Source organism: Haemaphysalis longicornis, unplaced genomic scaffold, assembly GCF_048455015.1.
Source record: "Haemaphysalis longicornis isolate Haplotype H1 unplaced genomic scaffold, Haemaphysalis longicornis Haplotype H1 scaffold_2, whole genome shotgun sequence".
NCBI classification, from domain to species: domain Eukaryota; kingdom Metazoa; phylum Arthropoda; class Arachnida; order Ixodida; family Ixodidae; genus Haemaphysalis; species Haemaphysalis longicornis.
Window position 1 is genome coordinate 235,385,557 of NW_027526295.1, and position 22,681 is coordinate 235,408,237.

A 22,681-nucleotide genomic window follows, 5' to 3' on the forward strand; every position below is an offset into this window, starting at 1 on the left:
TAATTTCCGTACCCGTATTTTTACGCAAATGAAGGGTCCAACCAGGAGGCTCTCTGATATAGGCAACTCAGCCTACTAATCCTTTAGCTCGCATGAGGGCCACCGGACTCGCTCTTCTCTCTTTCGTCTATCCGACTGGAAGATCCACCCGTCCCATAGTCCCCCCCCCCCCTTCCCCCCCCCCTCCTTCGCGCGAGTGTCAGGAGTCAATGCACCAAACTTCGTTGAACCATTTGTTTATTTTGAAACAATGAACTTCGTTTTAAAACAATAGTGCTCTTTACACTCCCTCTCTTTCTCCCTCTCTCTCTCTCTTCACGTCTTCTCTAAACGAGTAACGAAATGCTAATGCATCTGACGCCTCCCTCGCGGTGCAGCCGGATTCGATCGTCCTCTCGAAGAGTGACGTTTAGCAATTGCGCGTTTAAATTATCGCACAATGCCGGCACTCCATGGTCTTTCGCAGTTTTCGCAGTGTCGACACCGGGTTCGCTTCTGAGGCACCATAAGACCACTAACAGCGCCCTTAATGGTTTCCTTCCTCCCTCGGGGAAGTGCGGCCAGCAGGACAAACAAAAGTGTGTGACTCTTGGTCTCCAGCTGAAAAGAAGGAAGTGCATCGATCGAAGAGCAATGTTGATGGGAGGAGGCGGGATGTGTGATGCAACCTCCTCAGCGTGACGCGACGCTTCGGCTTAATAACCCCAATTACAGCGCCATCCCATCACACTTGCAGGCATTGCGCGGCTGTGCGTATGAGGGCTCTTTTTAGTAGCTGTCTTGCATAGCTTTTCGCAAGAACGTTGCAGCGCGAGCAGCCAGGGTCATTGTTCACATCAATGTGTTGTGGAAAAGCTGTTTTCGTTCGAAGTCTCCAGCGCACGACCGTGCACCGTCCGGAGCGCTGTCATCGTACAAGGCGACAAGCGGCAGCGCATAGCGTCCAATCTTGTCCCAGCGTCGGGGCATGCCGAAGATACGTGTCGTGGTCGCCCTTGCCGACGTCCGCGTTCGCCTACCTTCTAAGGCCCTCGACGCGCAGCCACGACGTTTCCGCTCTTGAAGCCTGCGCAGTTGACGTTAGGGGCCTCGTTTTCATGGTGTGTGCGTGAGCTTAATTTTTGCTATTCCATTCACCTCATCTTTTTTTGCTTTTATACTGCAGCAAACTAGACGTGCAATTTATGCCTACGGCACCGCCACCACTAGGCAGTTTTTGTTGTTGCTCTTCCATCAGGTGGTTCCAGCCTCTTTTTGAGAGGGGCTCAAGGAAGCTAGTCTGCTCATTACTGCCGTGCCCCTTAGCGTTATCGCTAGCCCATCCCGCCTCAGACACGTACCACTTCCCTGACCTTAGCTGAGTGGGAGGATGTCCTTCCTTGTTCCTAACCTGGCAATGGCGCCGGAATTCGCAGAGTATCCCGGAGCAGCGAACGCCTCCTGCCCTCCCCGTGTCGATCGTCATGGACGTCCCCGCCCGCCTCGTCGTGCTCCTTCTGGTAGAAATGTTGGCGGCCAGCGCGGCGTACTGCTATTCGCCGGCCGGCTCTGTGTCCTCGCAGCAGCAACAGCAGCAGCAGCAGCAGCAGCAGCGCCACCGGCTCGCCGTGGGCCGCTGGCTGAAGAGCGTCCTGCCGGCCGTCGCCGCGGCGCCCGCTGGAGACTCCGGGAATCGCAACACAGCCGACCTGGACGCTGACGTGATCGACCCCGTCCTGCTCGCCTCAGGGTTCGCCAAGCGGCAAGAGGACGACTACGGTCATATGCGCTTCGGACGATCCGACGACTATGGGCACATGCGCTTCGGCAGGAAGTAGCCAGCCGCATGACCCATCTCGTCCGCTGCGCCCCCGAAACGGTACGCACCAACGATCGCTGGGACCCAAATGCATGGCGTGTACTCTTTCTAGATAACAGATCCTCTTACGAGGGTTGAGGACTATATGTTATGGTTATGTGTATCCAAGAAATTAAAGCTGTTCCACTCAATTTGAAAGCTGTCGGAAGTGCAGAGCATGATGATGATGATGGTTGGATGTTAATGGCGCAAGGCCAACTAGGGCAAAGAGCGCCAAAACAGTGGTTAAATATGAGAGGTGAGAACTTAGACACTGAAATCAATAAGCAAGAACAAAAGTAAAATCAATAAAAGACAGTGAGGATGGCTGGTGTAAAGGGCCAGATTTCATGATGCGTGATAGGAAATGAGGTTTAAAAACTTCACGTCGGACAAATACTCAAACACACGTTTCACGGAAGGAAGTGCAGAGCAGTGATTCGCCATAATGAGCTGTAGCGCCGTTATCCGCTCACTGCTACCGCCCAATGCAATTCGAATTTCCCGCCTTCGCAGCGTTCGCGCGCCCCCTGCCTGAAACTGCACCAGCGGGAGTTCTGTTCTTTTTGTGCTTGGTTTTCCTCCCGCACGTTCCGGCGTTGCACTGTCACTTTTTTTTTTTCGCTTACTCTTGTAAGAACCCACCAAACCATGCGTTCCTAACTAAATGAACGCGGGCGCTGCCGGTTAATTATGCATATTTTGCCTCAAATGTACCAACAGTTTCCTTTGCGCTAAACAACAGGGAGATGTATGACAAGCGCCAGCAGTTCACGAGTTTCGAACGCTTATGGCTATATAAACCGATTGGCTTCGAAGCCTTCACGCCGCGACGACAGCCGCTACGACGGAACGCCGTGTGACTCTACTTGGGTCCAGCACATCAAAAAGCTGTACCATCTACATCCTGATTTCAAGGCAAAGAGATATCTAATGCTGCCTGTCATCTGCCCCCTGCTGTTTAACTTGCATTCAGAAGAGTAATTAAAATATATCAAATGTCCGCAGCTTCCAATCAGACCTAGCCCATTCCCTCAATTTGGGCAAGATGGACTTTACTATTTCCCACTGTTCACTCCTATACTGGCTGGCGCCTTCTATGACGCCAAATGTGTCAGACACGCAATGAAGACGTGACGCCACACAGCGCGCTGGCCAATCACAAATCTTATTGCAACAGTTCTGTCAATCTTGCCGTTCCCGGCTTGGTGAAGAGAGACTCGTTTTTGGCAGGAAAAAAGCCTTTCCTAGCTCGAGTGTAGCTTCGGTGCGTTAACCACGCCCCCCACCCCACCCTATAAAAAAAGTACAGCTTATTTGGGAAAAATGTGAGTAGGCGAAACTCGATAATATATAGCTTTGGTTTAAACCAGAGTTGCGAATAAATGTGGAACGGACTTACGGATGCGAACGTCTTACCCGGTCAGGCCAGTAGACATACAAGACATCCCTCAAGGACTGTACTCAGAAAGTTAAGTTGGAGCGTTTAAAATAAACCCAAAAAATAAAAAGGATAGTCAAATAAACACGAATACCCCCATTCCCCCCTTTAAAGTACATTGCATAATGCTTCAAGTAAGTGATTATTGCTATTTTGGGCAAGTTATTGCTGCTGATCAAGATCATGAGAAGGAAAGTAAACACAGAATTTGCATAGGCTGGACTGCATTTGTTAAGTATTCTTAAATTATAATAAGCTAATAAGCAATAAGCTAACTCTGTAACTATAAAGTTTGGTATACAACCAATATGCTTCCGACCATGACATGCGGTGGGAAATAATTCCGGTCCAACGAACCGTGGAGAGAAGAATGCTAGGGGTAACAATTACGAATAAAAAAACTCCGTCATGGGTTATGGAACACAAAAATCTCAAACATTCTAGCTGAAGCTAAGCGTAAGAAGTGGGGTTAGGCAGGTCGTATTATGGGAAAAACAGACAACTTAACAGAGTGGCTACCAAAGGATTGCAAACTAAATAGCAAATGGGGACGGCAAATGACCAGATGTTTGGATGACATACCTTTTTTTTTAATTTGAGACAACTGAAGAACAAGGAAACTCCCCGAAAGGAGTGGTTGGAAATCTCTGGACACAACGGGATGTTGATGGTGATGATGATGATGAGTGAACAGAAAAAAGGTAGGGACGAGATGGTAGATGGGTATGAAGGATGGAGAAGACACGAAGATGGGAAAAAAAGGGGGAAATGGTGGGTCGATGAGCAGACTGTCTCCTAGCGACGATACCTTCCAGGTTACGGTCTTGTTTATAGGCTTGTTCATGTGCGGAAGTGTAACGGCGCTTGTTCGCGGCGCAGCCTTCCAATCCCAGTTGCGCTTATATGGCGTCTTTATCCGGAAGTTGTTTAGGGAAGGGTTTCTTGTCACATAGCGGCCATTTTGGGAACTCGCAGAACACTCACCCAGCAAAACGCTTCGAGCCGAGGGCATGGTCTGAGTGCTTGCAAACTGAAAAATATGACCACCTGTACGGCCGTGCATCTACGCGTAGCAACACGAGCAATCAATGCAGCTTATACTAAGCAATTACTAAAATTTAGTTTTTCTCTCACACACCCAGCAGAATTACCTAACAAACGCCCTGCTACGCATATATCAAACCTTCAGTTTGAATACCGACTTAGCTAAACGACTTTGCAGAAATCTCAATATACCTTTGTGTATCTAGATGTCAACGGTTGCTATCTATAATGTTACGCCAAATTCTTTACACCTCTGTGGAACCTACAGTTCATCTCACAAGCTAGCTGCAGCCCTGTAGAGGCTACATTGTTGTCCCCCTCAGGGCGCCTAACTCACCGCGAAGGAAGCGACAAAAGGCGCCGGGGCCATGCGGTGCCACTTGCCGAGAGGGGAGAAGGGAGTGTCCTTTCAGGACCCCCTTCACGGCGGATTAGGCGCCCTCAGTGGGCGCACTATTGATAATAATGTAGCCTCCACAGTGCTGCAGCTAGCTTGTGAGATGAACTATAGTAGCAGTATCTTCTAAATGTGAAACTGAGCACAGAGCAACCTACAGTGCTAATTGTGAAATAAAACTTTGCAGAGCATTCTGGAATTTCAGCGCTATTATTTCATCATCATCATCAACAACAACAACAGTCTATTTAGGTCCACTGCAGAACAAATGCCTCTCCCATTGACCTCCAACCGCTTCCGTCCTGCGCTGCCCGAATCCATTCTTTGCCGCATTGCTGGCCTGACCGCCGCCGTGGTCAGGTGCTCTACAGCTGCGCCGGGACTGAGGGCCGAGAGTAGGTTGGTCAATCGCGGAAGGTGGGGGCCAACTACGAACTCATGAAATATACAAAGCTATGTTCTTGAATGCTGAACACCTGTTACTTGCCAAAAATTCGCCGCCATTATTCCTGGTATACGCTGTTTACCAGATAACGTATGCAAACCTGCAATCCTTCTTCTTTTGTTTGCAGGCATGCCTGCACCGCCCAGCATGACAAGAGTCAGCCTTTCGACGAAAAAGAAAACCGAGACACGTCGCCTCGATCATCGATCACCGCTGAAGATACAATTCTCTCATACGTACGTTAACGGCTCCGCGAGCTGTGAACTTTTTCTCAACGTACACGCGCAATAAAAAACTTTGGAGCTGTGGTATTGCTCTTCCATGGACTAGACATGGGGAATTCCTTTGAGAGAAACTGTTCTGTTCTTAAGGGGTACCGCGGAAGGAATGTTGACTGCCTTCCAGACGACGTCTATTTATGGGTCCGAGCACGAGGCTAGTTAACGAGAAAGGTCTCTCTACCACTGCAGAAGAGCAAAAGTTTGGGTTATTACGAACAAACACCGCCTTCATGGCTGGAAAGTTATGCAGCATGGCAAAATGCTTCCCTGGGTCGTCAAGGTAGCGAAAGACTTTTGCTCAAACGTGCGTCTGCTCTGACCGTCCGATGTCGGGACGTCTTCATCTTCAAAGTCGTAGAAGCGGTATTTCATTGTAGCTGATGACACCTCGTCACCCGAGTCCTTGGGGTGCGGTCCACAAGTTTCTGGAGTCGGCTAGAGCAAGGTTCGAAATATGAAGCTCTTATGACTTCGTTTGAAGCCCATCGCATTTTGAAATATGGGCGCGAAAATAAATGTAACGAGATATACACATGCGTGCCAGAGTATCGCGATATATTCGATACACCGTAAAAGTATTTCACTACTGAGATACAAATACATTTTTTCAAATGCATTGAGATACTCATATAAAAGTACTCAAAAGTATCTCTGAGGTACTATAGCGGTATACCAGTATTGCGATACTGCCCAGCCCTGGTAGCAGCAAACAGTCGAAGCACCAAATGTCATCTATGCGTCCGCCCAATAAAAGCTGAGGGTGAAGGTGGTCTTGATGTGAATCTCGTCCACCATGAGGATCGCACGTATACAGCTGAAAAAAGGACCCATCTTACTGCTGCACTACGGGGTTCTTCTCGAGTGAGAAGTATGTTGACGGAATTTCCCGTATATGTTGCGGATAGATTTTGTTAGCAGCTGCGTACGGATGTGAGTACTTTTGCCGCAAAATGCCACAAAATGAAAATTACCGTCTTCTTTAGTGTTTACTCGAATGAGGGGTACACGTGCCACCATTTTGCTTTCAATGTTTTTCCTCTTCGGTGTTCGCACCTGGACACCTGGGGAATTGCGGCACAGTGGCGCCATTATGCTGTTGTTTTGCCTGCGGCTTGTCAGCGTGCGGCCATTTGTTTTGTCTATATATGACTCACCGAGCTATACGCCCGTCGTGTATTGACGCTCGCATGACTCTATAGTTATTCCCACTGCTTATAATTATGGCATTTAACGTTATGGGGCGTCACAAATGCGTCACTAATAATGGTCCTACAGTATGCCTTCCGTTGCCCCAAGGCCCACAACTTTCGAACTCTGTTTAGCTGTTTTACGAAGCGTTCTTTCACACACCTCTACAGATATGCGCCGATGACGGCGAGCTTGATTCGATTGTTGAGGGAATCTACGCTTGCGTGACGTTAAGATGTGGGCGTGAAGGCATAACCATCATATCCTTTACCCTTTGTGGCCATTTCTTCCCCTCCGTTACGACAAAGAGCCCTGCTTAGGCTTAATGCTTGGCAGCCCTGACGTTGAGATTAACGACCTGTCAATTCACCGCCAAACTAAGTGTACATCAAGCTGCGGATACTGTCAGACGACATTTAACATCAATGTTAGGCCTAACGACATATGCCGGCGCTCACCCGTGGTCCCCCCTCCCTCTGTGCCGCCAGCTGTTCGGCTCGGCACCTTAGCAATCATCTTACATTCGCGCAATCCGTAGAGATAAGGCAGAATTGCTTTCGTGCAATAACGTCCCCTTGCACCACCTTTTGACACACGCTGAGTTTTCCAAAAGTCTACAGCCCCTCTACAAGAAACTGTTGGTACTGATTTCCAAAACTGGACTCTGGTTTCCTGTAGTGCACCTGCATCATTCGTTTTTTTCTCTGTATTTCCTTCTGTGTCGTACCTATGTTCCGTTTTCTCTATTGTTTTCTTGTTATATATACGTATGCCCCGTGGCAAAATGGCGCAGTAAAAAAAATTCATCGGTGCCGTACATGCCCGTCCAGACACCCGTACAGCATTCCGCTTGCGAAAGCTAAGCGGAAGCTTGTCGGCGTAAAAGACAATTGGGAGTTTACAAAAAATATATTTCAGTGCGGTTAATGTGCGATGCGAAAATCAACAGCAAGACAAAAAAACAGCACAAAAAAAAAAAGAAAAAAAAAGCACTCCGCCTGCCCCGGGTGAGGATCGAACTCACGACCTTCAGATTATGAGACTGACGCGCTGCCTACTGCGCTACCGAGGCGGATGTCCATTGGGCTGTTAGAGCAGGATGACATGTCAGGCCTTGTTTATTTGCCTCCTTCGGGCTGATCTGAATTTCTCCAGAATTGTTCTGCAGCAGCTGCGCATTTAATTGCCGGAATAGTTTAATTAATTTTAATTAACTGCGTATTAATTTGTATTGCGGGAGCATTTTGCGCCTGTCCGCGAATTGCTAAAGCTGTTATGGATGGGCAAACAAAAAGAGACCAAGGAGCTCGGGATTTTATTTGCCCGCAGAATTTCTATGTCGAGAGCAGTTTCGGACTGCCCAAACAGCCCTGAACTGTTCTGGTGAGGCAAACAAGGGAGACAAATAGCGTTATGCTCAAAGTATTGCTAGTAGTTGTTCCTGTACTGATAACCATGCACCTCGTTACCTCGTTACTCTCTACTTTCGCTACTTTCTTTTCTCTTCTGTTTCCCCCTGGCCTGAGGCTTCCCTCGAAGACCAAAAGCCAAGGACAGCAGAGAAGTTGCTATGTTGAACAGACACAAGTATATGTTTAACATGCGTGCTTGAATTATTACATGCGTTGGCGCTATTGTTCTCTTCAGAAAGCTGTCACTTCTGATGGCATCATACGTAGAACCGCCAGTGGTTGCAAAGGCTGGACGCTTGTATTATGTGCTCCAACGCTCACTAATTTGAAAATTTGGCACAATTAATTTCCAGACGCCTAATTTTACCTGCGAAATTGTGTACCTCTAACTGTGCCACTTCGCACCTCGTCATGCGTTGGTTTCATTTTCCTCCACGGTTACTGGACATCACTTGACATGCATAGCCGACCGGGAAAAGGCAACCGCACCCTTCTCTAGGATTTTCCCGACGTCAGCCATAATGTTGCGCTTTAAGGTCTAACGGCATTGGCAGGTACCCGGTCGTGGTGTGACGCACAATGAGGTTGACAGCGTTGTTGTTGGGCGCAACACACACTAGGGCTACCTACCGTTAAGCCTAACAGGGCCCACTTCCACGGGTTTTCATGATGATTGGCCGCCTAAAATTGGCGGCCCATCGATCTTGCTGCCACTCTCGTCCAAATTTCAACATCTCGCCTCAAAGAAGCTAAACCACATACATGGTGCCCTGCACATTAAGGCCTGGAAAGAAACGAAAGCGTCGACTATGTGGCAAGTCGACTACGTGACAAGAGAGAGGGAGAACAAACTCTTGCCCCAGAACCTAGGTCCAGGTCCTGATTAGTCTTCAATTCATCAGGGCGTCCACATAGCCCTGGGGAATGTTAATTGTGCGGATCCGGTGTGCCTATCACAGCGACAAAGACCTCTTCTATGATCTAGCCACAGTACACAAATCCTAAAGAGAATGTCTTGCTGCGAAGACCACTCTTACGCCCTTCCACAGTACCAATCCTACAGAGAATGTGCTACAATTTGAAAAGAGAACACTACCAACGCCTCATGCGCGACCAAATTCACCCACGAACCACAAGCAGTGAGACTACAAACAAACACTCCCACACAAATTTAGGCCGGCGCTTATGTCCCCACACTGATTTAGTGAGTACCAATTTAAATGCAATGAAAAAACAGCCCTCTTCTACACCATGTGAAACTGCTCAGTTATTTCCCGGAACAAGAAAAATACGCCTCAGTCTTTAGAAACATGGGAGGCAACCCTGGCCAGCGAGCCCTTGGAAAACCAGTGCACGCTAATAGGGCCTGGGCACTTGGGGGATTGGCCAAGATCTGGATCTTTAGTTGCGCGAGAGTCCAAATGATCAGCGTTACACGCCCACAGAGCAGTATGTACCCATAGTGACTTATTGTCCAAGGCTACTTTGTCTAAACTTTTTTTTTTCTAGTTATTTCTAAACTTTTTGATGCTGGAGCCACAGACAAATGTCAGTGATTGTGCGGATGCCTGTGGCATAAAAACCAATTACCGAATGCTCATATTCAGTCTACATCATTCCTGGAAAATTCAAAGCAGATATCAACACCTTGAGAATAAGACACACGAATAGCTATTGTCAGCGACTTTATTGTTCACACTGCAAAACACGAGAATGACTGGTTTTTGGTTTTGAATTACCTTGGACACAAAGGATTTGCATGCCACAACCCCAATCATCCAACCGCATGGTATAGATCATGCTTGAATTCGGTCTTGGCCTCGAAGTAATAATCACTATCATTACTCCCAACGATATAAGGCAGTGCATACCCCCATTAGAAAGTGCAACAGCTCCACTGCACATCCAGCCACAGGGTCAGGATGGCACATAGTATTTTTGGGGGCTGCATACCGCATGTTCAGGAGCTGGGCACGCAGCGATTTAACATGTTTTAATGTAAGCTCTAATATTTTGGAGTTCACTCAACAATCCGGCAAAAACTAACTACTTGAAGATATTGCATTTTAATTTCTTCAATCCAAAGTGAACTGAAAAACAAACATTTCAACGTTTCTAATATTCCTAACATCTAGTCCTACCTTGCTGTAAGACCTTGTTCCCCAATGATCCAAGAAATCAGGCATAGGAATTCATTCAAAACAATTCACGTGAGCAAGTTTTGTCAGCATTTACTCAAACTTGTGCTCAAACTTTTGAGGCGGAGTTAGCGCTTTGGAACTTCAGAGCATTTGCGGCAAAGTTGAAAGTGAACCGGAAAATTCCCGACTTGGCAGTACCCAAGGCCATGCAGTGGCATTGCAATGCATGTGTGCAATCATTTTTTTTTAAGACGCGACTGCTCGCACACTCGTGGTCAATTTTCAGCTTGCTCGTCAGACACCCTCATCTTCGAGGGCATTTGTTGTTTGATTAGCGTGCTTCAATGAAATTCTGGAGCAACAAGCAGCGGCACAGCAGTTTCATCACTGTTTAAAACTGCACAGCTTACATTACGAGTTTCTCCAGGCAGCTTGGTTTTTTATATTTCTGTGAAAAAAAAGTCAAGCGTTTATCCTAGAAGTTAAGAATTTATCCTGCCATGCCGTCACAAATAGACGTCAATATAAGCTGTGAAGTAGGCCAAAATCGGAATTTTGGCCTACTTTAGAAGAGAGGAAGGAGGAAGGTACTTTTATTGCAAGCAGCATTATGCGCTGGTGGTGAAGTCTTTTAGTCCAGATCCCCGTTTATCTTGCTCCTGCCGTTGCCCGATTCACCAGTCGTAGCTGGACCGCAAGGCAAGAGCTAGTCAGCTCTCTCTGCTGCTGCTTATACCTGGGCCTGGGGATAGCATCAGTCACTGTTTTCCACCGACAGGCCCGCACCACGTGGTAAGGTGTGGGCAAAATGGTGTGTACAAGGGTTGGGTGTGGAAAAGTGTTTGACTCTGTCTGAGCACTGTTTCCTGCTTTCACGAGGGGATTGCGGACGATAGCCTGGTATTTAAACAGCAATCGGTCCACCCTCTGCTGATTGTTTCGTGCGGACCGGGTCGCTAGTTGCTTGGCACCCATGTGGGCAATGAGGTTCCCACAGAGCCTGGAGTGAGCAGGCGTCCAAACAATGGTGACCTTTCACTTGGGTAGCCGTTGTCACAGAAGTTTCAGTGCAGTAATGGAAAGTCAATCGTTGAGGTACTTGCCCCTTCAAAATCGGTGGTGATGGTAGTTGTGTTCAGTGTGCACGACAACCAGTGCTGTGGCCGTTCCTTCCGCTTGCAATGTGGTCGCGTGTCAAAGGAAAAGGCTTGCTAAGGTGTTTAAAAGAGTAGCGACACAAAATTTTAAAGCTTAGATAACTATGAATTGCTTCCTTTTTATCAAGAGATATCTCATCCCAGAAAGTTAAGACTAACCGTTTAGTATACATATTTTAAATCCTTTAATCTTTGCCCGCACGAGAAAGCCCAGAGCGGGCCGACATGACATCATCAACTACTCGCCCCAAACTGCCGACGCGCTGGCTGCGGTTGGCACGCGCTGCTACGCCGTGTGTACCACATCATGGTTTTGGAAGTGACGTCATGCTGCCCGGGCGCGTGGGGATGGTGAAAACCTCGGCTAGTCTGGGTGCGTGCGTGCGCTCGCTCGTGCGTCCAGACCGTCAACGGTGCGACTAGAATGGTAACATCACGTGCACCCTCCTGTCATGGAGGCTGCTCGGCGTTCGTTTTGTCAAAACCAATACTGACACGAATAAATGACACCATAATAATTATTTACGCTGCGATCGACCGTCAAAATGTGCCATTCTATGATTAGAGGGCTAACAGGCACCCATAGCAGCGAAAAAAAAACGCAACATGAAAATTTCATGTCAGTACTCCTTTAAGGTTGGTGGCCACACTGTCTGGCATGCACACGACGCATACGTGTCGAAAACGATCTTTTGAGCGGTACTTCTCCTGTAGAGCTTGAGCTCAGACTTCCTTCATACCCTCATGATGCCGCGGGTGCATGTTACCAGTTGCAATGGGTGCAGAGTTTTTTCCCCTTTACCAAACGGAACCCCTGTGTCGTCTTCATGGACGCATCATCTTTTTAACTGGGCTACTCCTCCCTTCCCCTCCTTCCCCTACCCCTATTTTGGCCGCATGGCCTTCCCTCGCCTAATAAAGGACTACAACAACAACAACCCCTTTACCAAACTTTACAGATAAGGCTCAAGACATTCACAAACTTATGAACTAAGTACCCAACAGGATGACAAACAAGAATTCAGTGAATTGACAATGCCGTTCCTGTAAAAGTTTTTGCAATCTTAGCTTGTTTGATGTAAATGAATAACACTTTCTTTCAAGTACAGTAGGCATGTCTGGCATCAAAAGAATTACAAGGGCCACTTCGTTCATTGGCTCTGGGCACCCTAGCTCCCATACGACAGGGCAGACCAGTGTTAAAGGCAACACTAACGAGTGGCCTATGCTTTTTAACGCCTTTTAAGCTGTAAGTGTGGTGCATACTAAACAAGCGTCCCTACCTCAAAAACAGACTCTTCCACATTCAACGCACCAGCCTATTTGTTTCTTGGTGCCTGTCAGGGGCGTTCTTTCAGCCCCAACAGTGCTCTCGTGTTCCACATCACAGTGGACTACACGTAGGGTACCCGACCATAAAAAGTTACGTCAGGAATGATCTTAATTTCATGACAACACTTGTTTACCTCGCTCAACTAGAAAAGCCATTTACACGCAACCTACAAAGCTCGTCACGCAGGTAAAGGTATGCACAAGCATGATATTCATACTGGGGATTGTTAAAGGGACAGACAACCGATTTTTGTCGCGTATATGTTCTCTAGCTCATATGAAAGCCAGCAATTTCTAAACAAACTGGCGGAAATAATTTTAATTTGGCAGCAAACTTCCTGAAAACGGAAGGGTGGCGGTTCGTAGTGTCGAAACTTGGCACTACAATATGTGTCCCTGTCACGTGACCTGCAAACCTAGCAGCTACTGTAACTGCCTAAATGTTTATTTACGTATTGGAAACCTTTTAACATAAGTATTTGTACAAACTTAAATTGTATATGTATTTTTTAGCATTATTTTGAAATTTTTTTAGACACGCCGCCCGCCGCCGCTGGGTTGCTCTCAGTGTGGCTAACTGAGCCTCCATGCCCAGAATCAATGGCAGCGTTCAGTAAACAGACCCAGTGAAGGAGCTTTGACGATTCTGCCCGAGTCAGAGGCGTTTGTTCTGCCAAAATATTTGATTTCAGTTTCCAAATACGCCAACGGCAGCGTTAAAAAAAGTAAAAAAAAAAAACCGTCGCGCCCGGGGAGAATCGAACTTCCCGCCACCACAACGTGAAACCAGATTCTACCTATCGTCTATCCCAACAGATGGCGCATTCGTGCAAAATAGACTAGAGTTCCTGTATATAGCTCCCGCAGGGAGCTAAGAGTTGCGCGACCGACCGCCATCTTTGTTATCCGGATTGCTGCGGGAAAGCCGCCCGTCGCGAGTGAAGGAGCCTCGCCGCCACGCTTCCGACGGCGGCCGACGCGCGGTGGGGGCGCTTCGGTCAGCGGCGCCGCTGGTGCCGCCCGCGTCGGCGGCTGCGGCGCAGCCGTAGTGGGGGCTTCTCTGCGCGGCATGGATAACCGGAGTGTCGCAATCACGGCGGCGCGTGGAAAAGGGTCGCGCAACTCTTAGCTCCCTGCGGGAGCTATATTAAGGAACTCTAAAATAGACGGTTGCATTAAGAAAACACTAAAGGAACAGGAAAGCCTGCGATTCAAACTTTTTTAGTTGGGAACAAGTTTTTAAATATTGTTTTTTATTTCGCATACAGACAAAAGTATGTTGCCGAGCTACTCTATGTCATGGTTGCCAGCATTAGTTTTGGGAGGGACACATACGGCTCGTAGATAAAAAAATTCGATTTAAAAAGTTCTAGGGCGTTATCAGCAAAACCGTTTCTCGTCAAGGTGCTTTAAGTGATGCCCTTTCATTTGGAATAGAGAATATATACTCGACAAAAATCGGTTGTCTGTCCCTTTTACCCCCTTCCTATTCTCGTCTCGAATTCTTACAATGTTAATGCTTCCAATTCGTGGTCTGCCTGAGTTTTGCGATTTTCAACAGCTGTGCCACGAGAAATAGTGTGGAAAAATAAACCAAATAACCGCCTCCTCTTAGTTTCTGTACAAATTCGTAGCAATGCACATTTAATCGAGAACAAAAGACCACATGAAAATTCAGGACGATTACTCCAGAGCAGGTGTACAAATGACTACTCTGGCAGAAATATGAAATTTGCACAAGGGTCATATGCTGAAAACATTTATTTGGATAGCCACAAAAAAAAAAAGCACGTGCTCCCCCCAAAAATGTCACATGCCTCACATAAAAAAATTAAACCACACGTACTCACAGGACTCGCAACAATATGAACAACAAATTCAGAGTTTGTGAAAACAAATATGCTCCCAGAACACAGTCAAACATTTTTAAAAATTAACCTGCAAACAACGCGCTGATGGGCATGATACGATCAGTGCTTCTGTATAGCTGCATCAATGTCATCAATTTGGTTTTTCAGTGCGTTCCACTGGTCCAACTGGAGACAAATGCCTGAAAATGAAGGATACAAGTGAAGCATGAAAATTGGGAAAATTTGAAAACACTTCATGAAACACAAAAAACCTTGGCCATATTTTATTCTGCAAAGTTGCGAAGTGCATGAAATAGCCTTGCACCTTAGGTTGAGTTGGAGTAGTTGCGGGGAGAATTTAGTGCATTACAGATTATACTGCATTGCAAACGCAATGCCCATAGCAAGACTACAACATAATAACTAAGTTCCCATTAAAAAAAAAAACAATCAAGAGGGGTAGCACCAAAAAATTAAATGCCAACTGCACTCAAAATTCTAACCTTTTGAAAACACTTTCCATATAGTCGACTGAAAAAAAAAAAAAAAAAAAAAACATGCTGCAAAATACAGCAGCTGCAATACGCGCATGGACGCCCCAACCTGTCAGCAAAAATCGGCGATCTTGACACCAAAATCGAGAAGAGCGCGCCTGTTGAAGGGACGTCGCAGCCGATAAGCGAGTGGCCGGATGGCAGCTCGGGAGCAAGCCTACGCGCAAGCTCTACCTGCGCGCAGGGCAGCAAATGGGTGAAGCGTTCGCAGCCGAGCTCGACCGGTTCTCCAGCTGCGTGGCTGGCCAGGGGTAGTAAGCTGAAGTAACACGTCGGCTGAAGCGCCACAGGCGCGTTATGGCTGTTTACACGATCTGCCAGCAGCGTGGTCTGCGGCAGAGCTTTTTTAAACGTTCCCGAGTGATTAACGAGGCATTTCGCAGGGCTACCACTCGTGTCCCAGCTGATTACTTGCTACTTACTACACATTAAAAATAAAATTGGTCGAGGTGAAATTTGAGTGCAGTTGGCCTTTTTAAGGAACAATCAAGAGGGGTAGCACCAAAAATTAAAGGGTGCCAGTGATAGAGTGGGAAAGGGCCATTGGATGGGGGAGCAAGCTGGTTAAAAAGCAAATAATACACAGGGGGAGCGGGGAAGCACGCTCCAAAAGCACACTTATGGCCATAATTTGAACCATGCATTTTCCTTGTAAATCTGATGGGGGCACACTTACGATTAACCGAAGAGGAAAGAGAAAAAAAGAGAAGAAAGAGCTCCCATAGTTAATTGACAGATTAGCTCTGCAGCCTGTGCACCTCACAACGTGGTGAAGCGACACTGCATGCCAAATACTTCTGTATACCTTTCCTCTAGATTTTTGAATTGTTTGCATTTTTGCCTTAATAGGTCTGGTTAACAGCTTGCTATGAGGATTACCTAATCAAGGCTCTCATCTTTCCAGAATGTCCACTTAACTATTAAAACGCTTTTAGAAGCCAAAAATGCAACTGATGCTCCAAGAATTGTTTTTTTTTTTCAAAGCATCAGAATTTCGTGTTTAGGAGACACACGGATGATCAAGCTCCATGATCACCATTTTGGTGTCAAACTCGAACAATTTCAAATAAAACCCCTGTGCTGCCTTCTAATGACATCCTAGTAAACGGAATGCCAAGACTGAAACTGAGCTAACAATTTCAAATTTCCTGAGAAAGAATTGGAAGTAGTGTAGCGTGGATGTGAGAAACATGATGGAAGGTGAACAGGTGGGATGGAGATTGATTTGATTGTGAGGTTTAACGTGCCGTGCCGATGCTACATAGGCGATGAGGCGCGCCGTAGTGGAGGGCTAGGCGGGCTAGGCTGGGGATCTTTAACATGCGCCGAAATCTAGAACACACGGGCGTTTTTCGCTTTTCGCCGCCATCAGAAAAGCGGCCGCCGCAGCCGGGAATCGAACCCGCATCCTTGGGCAGGATGGAGATCCACTCAAAATATTTCCACCATTAAAGGGATACTGAAGTGGTTTGTAAACATTGCAAGATTACAAGCGCAAATTGTAGTCTGGAGGCCATGTTTCGATGGCTTTCGCTGCATTTATGCGACTTTATTCACCAGAAAAATCAATTCTAAAATGCTGTCCTCCTCTCTGCATCCTTGCTCATTTTTGGCGCGTTTTGTATGACGTCAGGAAAAAATGGCTTGGCTTGACTGACTACAGCACGGCTCGCCGAAGCTCCGACAGAGTCAGTCGGCCCAGCACCGCCGGCCGCCGACGGGTCGTCGCAATTCGTTTGCTCATTTGAAACTAAGCCACGACACGTTTGTGAATGGAAGAATCTGCTTTTCTTTAATTTGCTAGTTTGTAAACTGTATCAAGAACCAAGTTCAAGTCACTCAACCCAAGCACTGCACAAGCGCAAATGCAACGCTTCGCTTACTGCTACGAGGAAAATCTAAGGCCAATTGGAAACGGGAAAAGAATCAGCGAAGTTAATATAGGTACAAAGAAAATAAAATCAAGCGAAACTTTTGCCGTACGGTGTAAAACTAGGCTGCAGGAAGCACTTTTTTGTGCTAGGTGAACAAGAAGAGCGGTCAGCAGCACGTCCACACGTCTGTGAACGCTTTTCCGTCTAAGATGGACCTTTTTCCAGTACCGGTCCCTCTAGGGGCCGCCACGGCGAACTAAAAATGGCAGTAAGGCACACCCCCAAGAAAGTTTGGCTTTCGGAGAACTCGTGCACAAAATATCCTGGTCCTGCTGCCCCTCCCGCACTGACCCGTCACCCACACCTTTCACATGAATGTCACCGTAGCAGGCGAACGTTCTTGTGACTAATCTGCAGTGTTCGAAGCGCCCGCCACTCCCCTCCCCCCCCCCCTTTTTTTTTTCCTTTTCGTAACCCCCTCACTGGCAGCCACGTGCTGGCAGCGTGGTCAGTCTCAAGCGTCTTCGCCCCTTTTCTTAGAAATCCATTATTGTACGCACGTACGAACCCACCACGAGGAGTCCAAAGAGAAAAAAAAAAGAAAACGTGCAGATTATAGCCGCTCCCTCAGAAAACCCAGGGGCGCGCTTTTGTTTATTTTGCCCGAGGCGACTGCCAAGAATGGCGGACCGGCAGCCCGCGCATGCGCAGATCGCTACTGGAAAAAGGTCCATTGCTAGACGTGAGATATTGTGGAAATTTGGGAGACACTTACTGAAATAGTGCTATACAACAAATAGTCGTTTAAGCTGCTTGAAATGCTAAAACTAAATAAAAATGTAGACTGCTTGTACGTTACATAATTTATATATCTAACTCCGGCAGCGCTGGCACGTGGACGAGTAGTCTGAAGCGCTAGGTATGGTATTTTGCAAGTTCGAATCCCCGAGAGTTCATCCTTCTTTTTTTGTAAGTTGATTTCTTCGCTTTTGGCCGATGTTTCATATACTGAATTCACCATTTTTGCGCTGTAACGTACTGTGCTCCGCAAGCAAGTTTGCAGAAGGCGTGCAGACTGACACTGACGCGCTAGCGAGTTCTCATTGGTGTGCTGTTGCCATAAAGCACTGACTGCTTGCGGGCAGTGGGCAGAGGCCAGAATCAGCAGACTCTTGGCCTGGTGCGAACACGCTTTTAAATGCAGAGCATTTCAGTAACTCACGATGTCACCCGCGTTGACGTCCGTAGTCCGCACCGCACCCCTCCCTACTATATATAAAAAAAATACTATCCGGCGCCAGGTTTCGATCCCTCGACCCTGTGGGCAGAACGCAATGTACATGGTGCTCTACCCACTGCGCCACAAAGCCGACACAGAATGGGACACTACGAACGCGCCTTATATCGTTGACTCATTCAAATTACTGCTGACGAGCGCTCTCTCGTCAGCAGTTGCCACAAGTGCAACAACATTAACGTAACGCAAACTACTTAACGCCGTGCGCCCCCCGGAAATGCTCTGCATTTGATCGTGCCCCTCGCGAGGGGGATGTTTCACTGAGTCTTCTCTCGGTCGCGGGACCCGTGGCGCCATCTGGCGGAGGCGAGGCACAACTTGTAGCACTTTTACGATACAGGCACGAGTGAGGCAAGCTTCGAATATGCAGGAAAAGCGCATGGCATTTGAGCGTCTGTGGTGACGCGGAGGGTGTTCATCCACTGCAAAGGCCTACGATTCCAAGCCGTCCTGGTAGGCTAATCTAGCGCATTTTACAGCCAGCAACAAGGCAGAAGCGTGGTATGGCGACTATTGAGATATCGAGAATGCCCATCCAACGATGCCGTCGGATTCCGAACATGTTTCAGAGAACCAATATCGAAACTTGTTTGAATGCTGATCTTGGACATCGTCCAATCACGTAGCACCTTTACCTGACGTCACTGCGGTTAGCTGGTGCAGCCACCATAAACCACGCATGGTAGTTTTCAGTTTTCCTTCTTTCAGGCTTTATAAAATAAATACCACCCATCGCCCGGATAAACGATAAAAAGTGTGTTCATTCGAGCCAGTCTACGCAGTGCAAGCAAAACAGGGAGTGTGACGAATTCCCTTCCGTGCCCCTTTAACATTCCTGAGAGAGAAAAGTACGGTAAAAAAAAAAAAATAGAAAGGTACGGAAATAAAATGGGGACAGATGCCCCCTTCCCCAATTCTTTACCTGTCATGCTGTTTTTTCTGTTTTCCAAAAAATGCTATCGATCCAACTAGGTGCATAAAGATGGGGACGCAACGAAGAAACAGAGGACATTGTGGCACATCAACTAATATTTAGTTTTGTGCGCGGAGACGAACGCTGGAAAGTGTCGATTCAATGAGTGTGCACCAGATACCACATTATGGGCATACAACACAACCATGAATGCTCCACTCGCCAACTCCTGATATTAATATTTGAGTTCACTGTTTGTGAGTGCCAAGGAAGGACTGCTAACGCAGGTATCTCCACATTTTTAATGGCCTTATCATAATACGGGTGATCAAAGGATCTCCTCTAATGGCTCTTCGTGGAAGTTGTGCCCCCACCAAGCAGAGTATATTTGCGTCCACTCTGTATGTCGTCTTTTATGCCTGCCTTATTTCCACTTTCACCCTCACCATTTTTAAACTTTAACCAACTGGCCGGGCAACGAGTTCTATGCAGGTAATATTTCATCTGCACAGCTAACAATGGGCACTGTGATAATGGGTAATAAATGAGAAAAATAAAAAATAAAGAGAACCTTTCTTTCCAGGCTTTAGGTCACAATTGCTGTCCTCATAGTATTCGCGGATGTCAACCATGACTCTTCCTTTGAACTCCCGCACGGAGACAAAGCGTTTCTTGCCAAGCTGGGAAAAAAGAAAAGAGAAAAACAAGGGGCATTCCACAAAATATTCAGTGCAGCAGGCCTACATGGGTACACTAAAGATACGAACAACAGAAAAGATTTTCCCAAGATAATGGTGAGACAAAAAATTTCAACGGCACTAACTCAACCTTTATTACTTCGAAAGTACAGCGCATTTTCAAATGTCGAAATGTTTTCAAGCCCTTAAGTTGTACCCAACTGTATGCGGCGAAATAATGAATTCTACAACAGTTCGACAGTACAAGATACGTACCGTGAACATGCCATCTTCGTTGTCACCACCTGATGATGAATTACCCTTGCTCTTGTTCTCTGTAGCCTTTCCCTTCTTTGCTGGGGGGTTCCTCTGCAATAAGTGATCCACAAGCACGCGTTTACTATTACCGGCCGTCGAAAACGATGACCTGCTTAGTTTTGTTTATTTAAGGGTACTTTCCTAAGCTCCTATTTTGAAGTATCCAGTACAGACATCATAAATCACTCCATGTTTATGTAAATAAGCAAAGTAACAGAATGCCGTCGGGCAACGACGCGATGCTACAATGGCATCCCAGGCCACGTACTCAACACCTGCTGTAGAGCAACCAGACCCCAGACATATCAAACGCAACAAAAATAATTTGCGTCAGCATCCGTCCGCATAAACGCACCAAATCGCACGAACGCTGCTGTACCAGCAACTTACATCTTCGGGGCCCGAGTCAGAATCACTGTCCTCGAGCTTTGACCTCTTCTTCGACGACATGACTTCGGTTATGGTGTGCTAGGCGCCTTCTTTACGAACTTCAGCGGGGACAGCAGGCTGCCGTATGCACATAAAAAACAAACAAGGAAAGTTTAATAAGGAAACCGCACGGTCATGCCGACATACTGACGGTAAGAGAAAGCACACATCTAGAAAGAGCTCCTCACTTTAAAACTCTCAATAATCTCCCGCTCTGTTTGAGCCCTCCAACAGCTGCCCATCGGAATAAACTTTAGTTTTACCAATAACTAAGTAGGACTGAAGCCGAACACCAAGGGATAACTACAGCCAGGCTTAACGAATGGCCCGATTAACGACGATTGGCTGCGAGTTTAAGATTTCTAGCCCAACATTGTAACTTTCCAACGTTCGCTTAGTTTTCAAAATAAATCTGCAGTTGTAACTCACCTAACTTGGTAGCTTCGAATGCGATAACTAACCTCTGCAAAATGCCGGTAAATGCGCCGCGTGAACAAAAACAGTCTGCAATAAACGTTTGGTGATGCATTGGCGATGGGCAAAGCAGTTTTCGCAGAGTTTTCACGGAGCAGCAGAGGCGGCAGCTGGCGCGCTTTTGCGTGCGCGCGGCGTGGAAAAAAAATAAAAGGAAAACGTCGTCGTATATTTTGTCCAGCGGGGCAATATGCGTCGAAAGAGTCGGGGCTTCACCTATGTTACACCGTCTACAAACACGTGCCTTCTATTATCTAATTTGCCAAAGACAGGCGCCGAATTGGGACAAAACAAAATAGTGGGAATGTAGTCTTGGCCAGAAGTCCCGGGCCACAGCAAACGTTTCCAGGCCGCAAAGTATTCCTCGCAGAATCTTAACAACTGAAGTCAGACAAAATGTCTTATGCCATCGAGAGTTAAGCTTCTCCTATTTGGAGCCTAGAAACTTTGGACCAAAACTGTACACCGTTTTTTTTCCATAATATTGATTTTTTTTTGAATAGGAGTTAATTTTGTTTTCAGAGAATGAAGAAAACCGCGGAATATAATCTCAAGTAACCACGCAAACAGAACACGCCTGAGCTCATTTCAAAAATTCAAGGCGGTCTTTCAAACTGAACGAACTGAACAACACCAGGTTTCCTGGGAACCACCTCACCAATCTTAGCAAACGAGTTAATACCTCACTCGGTTGACTCCTCATACCCAAACGTAACCAGGTCAAGACCACTGATTCCTATCAACAGCTCTCAAACTTATCAAAAGAAAAGCCTACAGAACTTTCAAAATTTCAAAAATACATCACGGCTGAGGAACCAAAAAGAAAATGCATCCTCCCACTGCCGACTCATTAACAGAAGAATTATTGGACGCTGAGCACGCAGCTATCCTCTTTGCCCACATTTGTCTGACGCAGCCCTGCAAGTATTAGATATTCACATTTTGTCACCACCTCTGAGCCCTTCGCAGCCATAAGTATACCTGGGCATGATGGGACTGCATGGAAATTCGCAATCTACCTCCACCTGCCCCCCTCTCCTCGTTGACCACATACTCATCGAGGCCACCTTGAACTCATTGTCATATATCCCCTATTCCAAAATCTCTAGACACATGGACTAGAACAACTGATGCCTTCATTCTTTGACTAGTCTCAACCACTGCCATTCTCTCTAAGCTTATTTAGCGCCTTATAAACCACCACCTTTTTCTTTACCTGAAATATGTACAGTCGCATTTTTAATTTGTCCAGGCAGGTTTCCATTCACACCTACACACTCACCTCCACAGTGCCTGGGCTTTATGAAACTCATGCACTGTGTTGACTCACATCTAGAGAAGACGAGGGTGGCACCACAGCAGTCGTCGCACCTTTAAACGACGAGCTTGTAACTCTCAAAACAGACGTATGCACTATCGATGACCTGGAAACTTGTTTCATTGCAAGTCATCCACATTGCTAGTTACTAGGGTTGCCATCGGCCCGACCAGTTTTTTAAACAGCGGGCTGGTTGCCGGTCCATACTTAAAACGGCCGTCATTGGCCGGTTTTCTGGCCTTTGTGCCTCGATTATGTCCGTTTCGGTGTTTTGTAAGAGTCAATTCAACAACTAAGCCGAT

At 46.9% G+C, this 22,681-nt stretch overlaps 2 protein-coding genes and 1 non-coding gene across 3 annotated transcripts in view; 1 reads left to right on the forward strand and 2 right to left on the reverse strand.

Moving 5' to 3' along the window:
• LOC144167696 (uncharacterized) overlaps positions 1-5,471 on the forward strand; it is a 15,721-nt gene extending 10,250 nt beyond the window's left edge. The window contains exons 2-3 of the mRNA XM_077696877.1: positions 1,416-1,858; positions 5,292-5,471. Of these exons, the coding sequence (XP_077553003.1) occupies positions 1,464-1,817 (354 nt within the window). The 5' untranslated portion in view covers positions 1,416-1,463 and the 3' untranslated portion in view covers positions 1,818-1,858; positions 5,292-5,471. The remainder of the gene's footprint in view (positions 1-1,415; positions 1,859-5,291) is intronic.
• A 2,161-nt stretch (positions 5,472-7,632) lies between these two features.
• On the reverse strand, positions 7,633-7,705 carry Trnam-cau (transfer RNA methionine (anticodon CAU)). The gene has a single exon. It is a non-coding gene; the product is annotated as a tRNA-Met (tRNA).
• Positions 7,706-14,418: 6,713 nt separating this feature from the next.
• LOC144170145 (activated RNA polymerase II transcriptional coactivator p15-like) lies at positions 14,419-21,152 on the reverse strand. The gene is made up of 5 exons (XM_077699748.1): positions 21,017-21,152; positions 20,549-20,665; positions 20,117-20,209; positions 19,735-19,843; positions 14,419-14,725 (listed from the first exon to the last, which is right to left on the reverse strand). Exons 2-5 carry the CDS (start codon positions 20,606-20,608, stop codon positions 14,646-14,648), a joined length of 342 nt encoding a protein of 113 aa, XP_077555874.1. The 5' UTR covers positions 20,609-20,665; positions 21,017-21,152; the 3' UTR covers positions 14,419-14,645.
• Between the last annotated feature and the right edge of the window lie 1,529 nt (positions 21,153-22,681).

Coding starts and splice junctions, on each gene's coding strand:
- LOC144170145 (XM_077699748.1), bottom strand. CDS start 20,608: ATGTCGTCGAAGAAGAGGTCAAAGCTCGAGGACAGTGATTCTGACTCG. Junction 19,844..20,116: donor ACGAAGATGGCATGTTCACG/GTACGTATCTTG, acceptor CTTTTTTCCCAG/CTTGGCAAGAAACGCTTTGT. Junction 14,726..19,734: donor CCTAAAGCCTGGAAAGAAAG/GTTCTCTTTATT, acceptor CTTCATTTTCAG/GCATTTGTCTCCAGTTGGAC.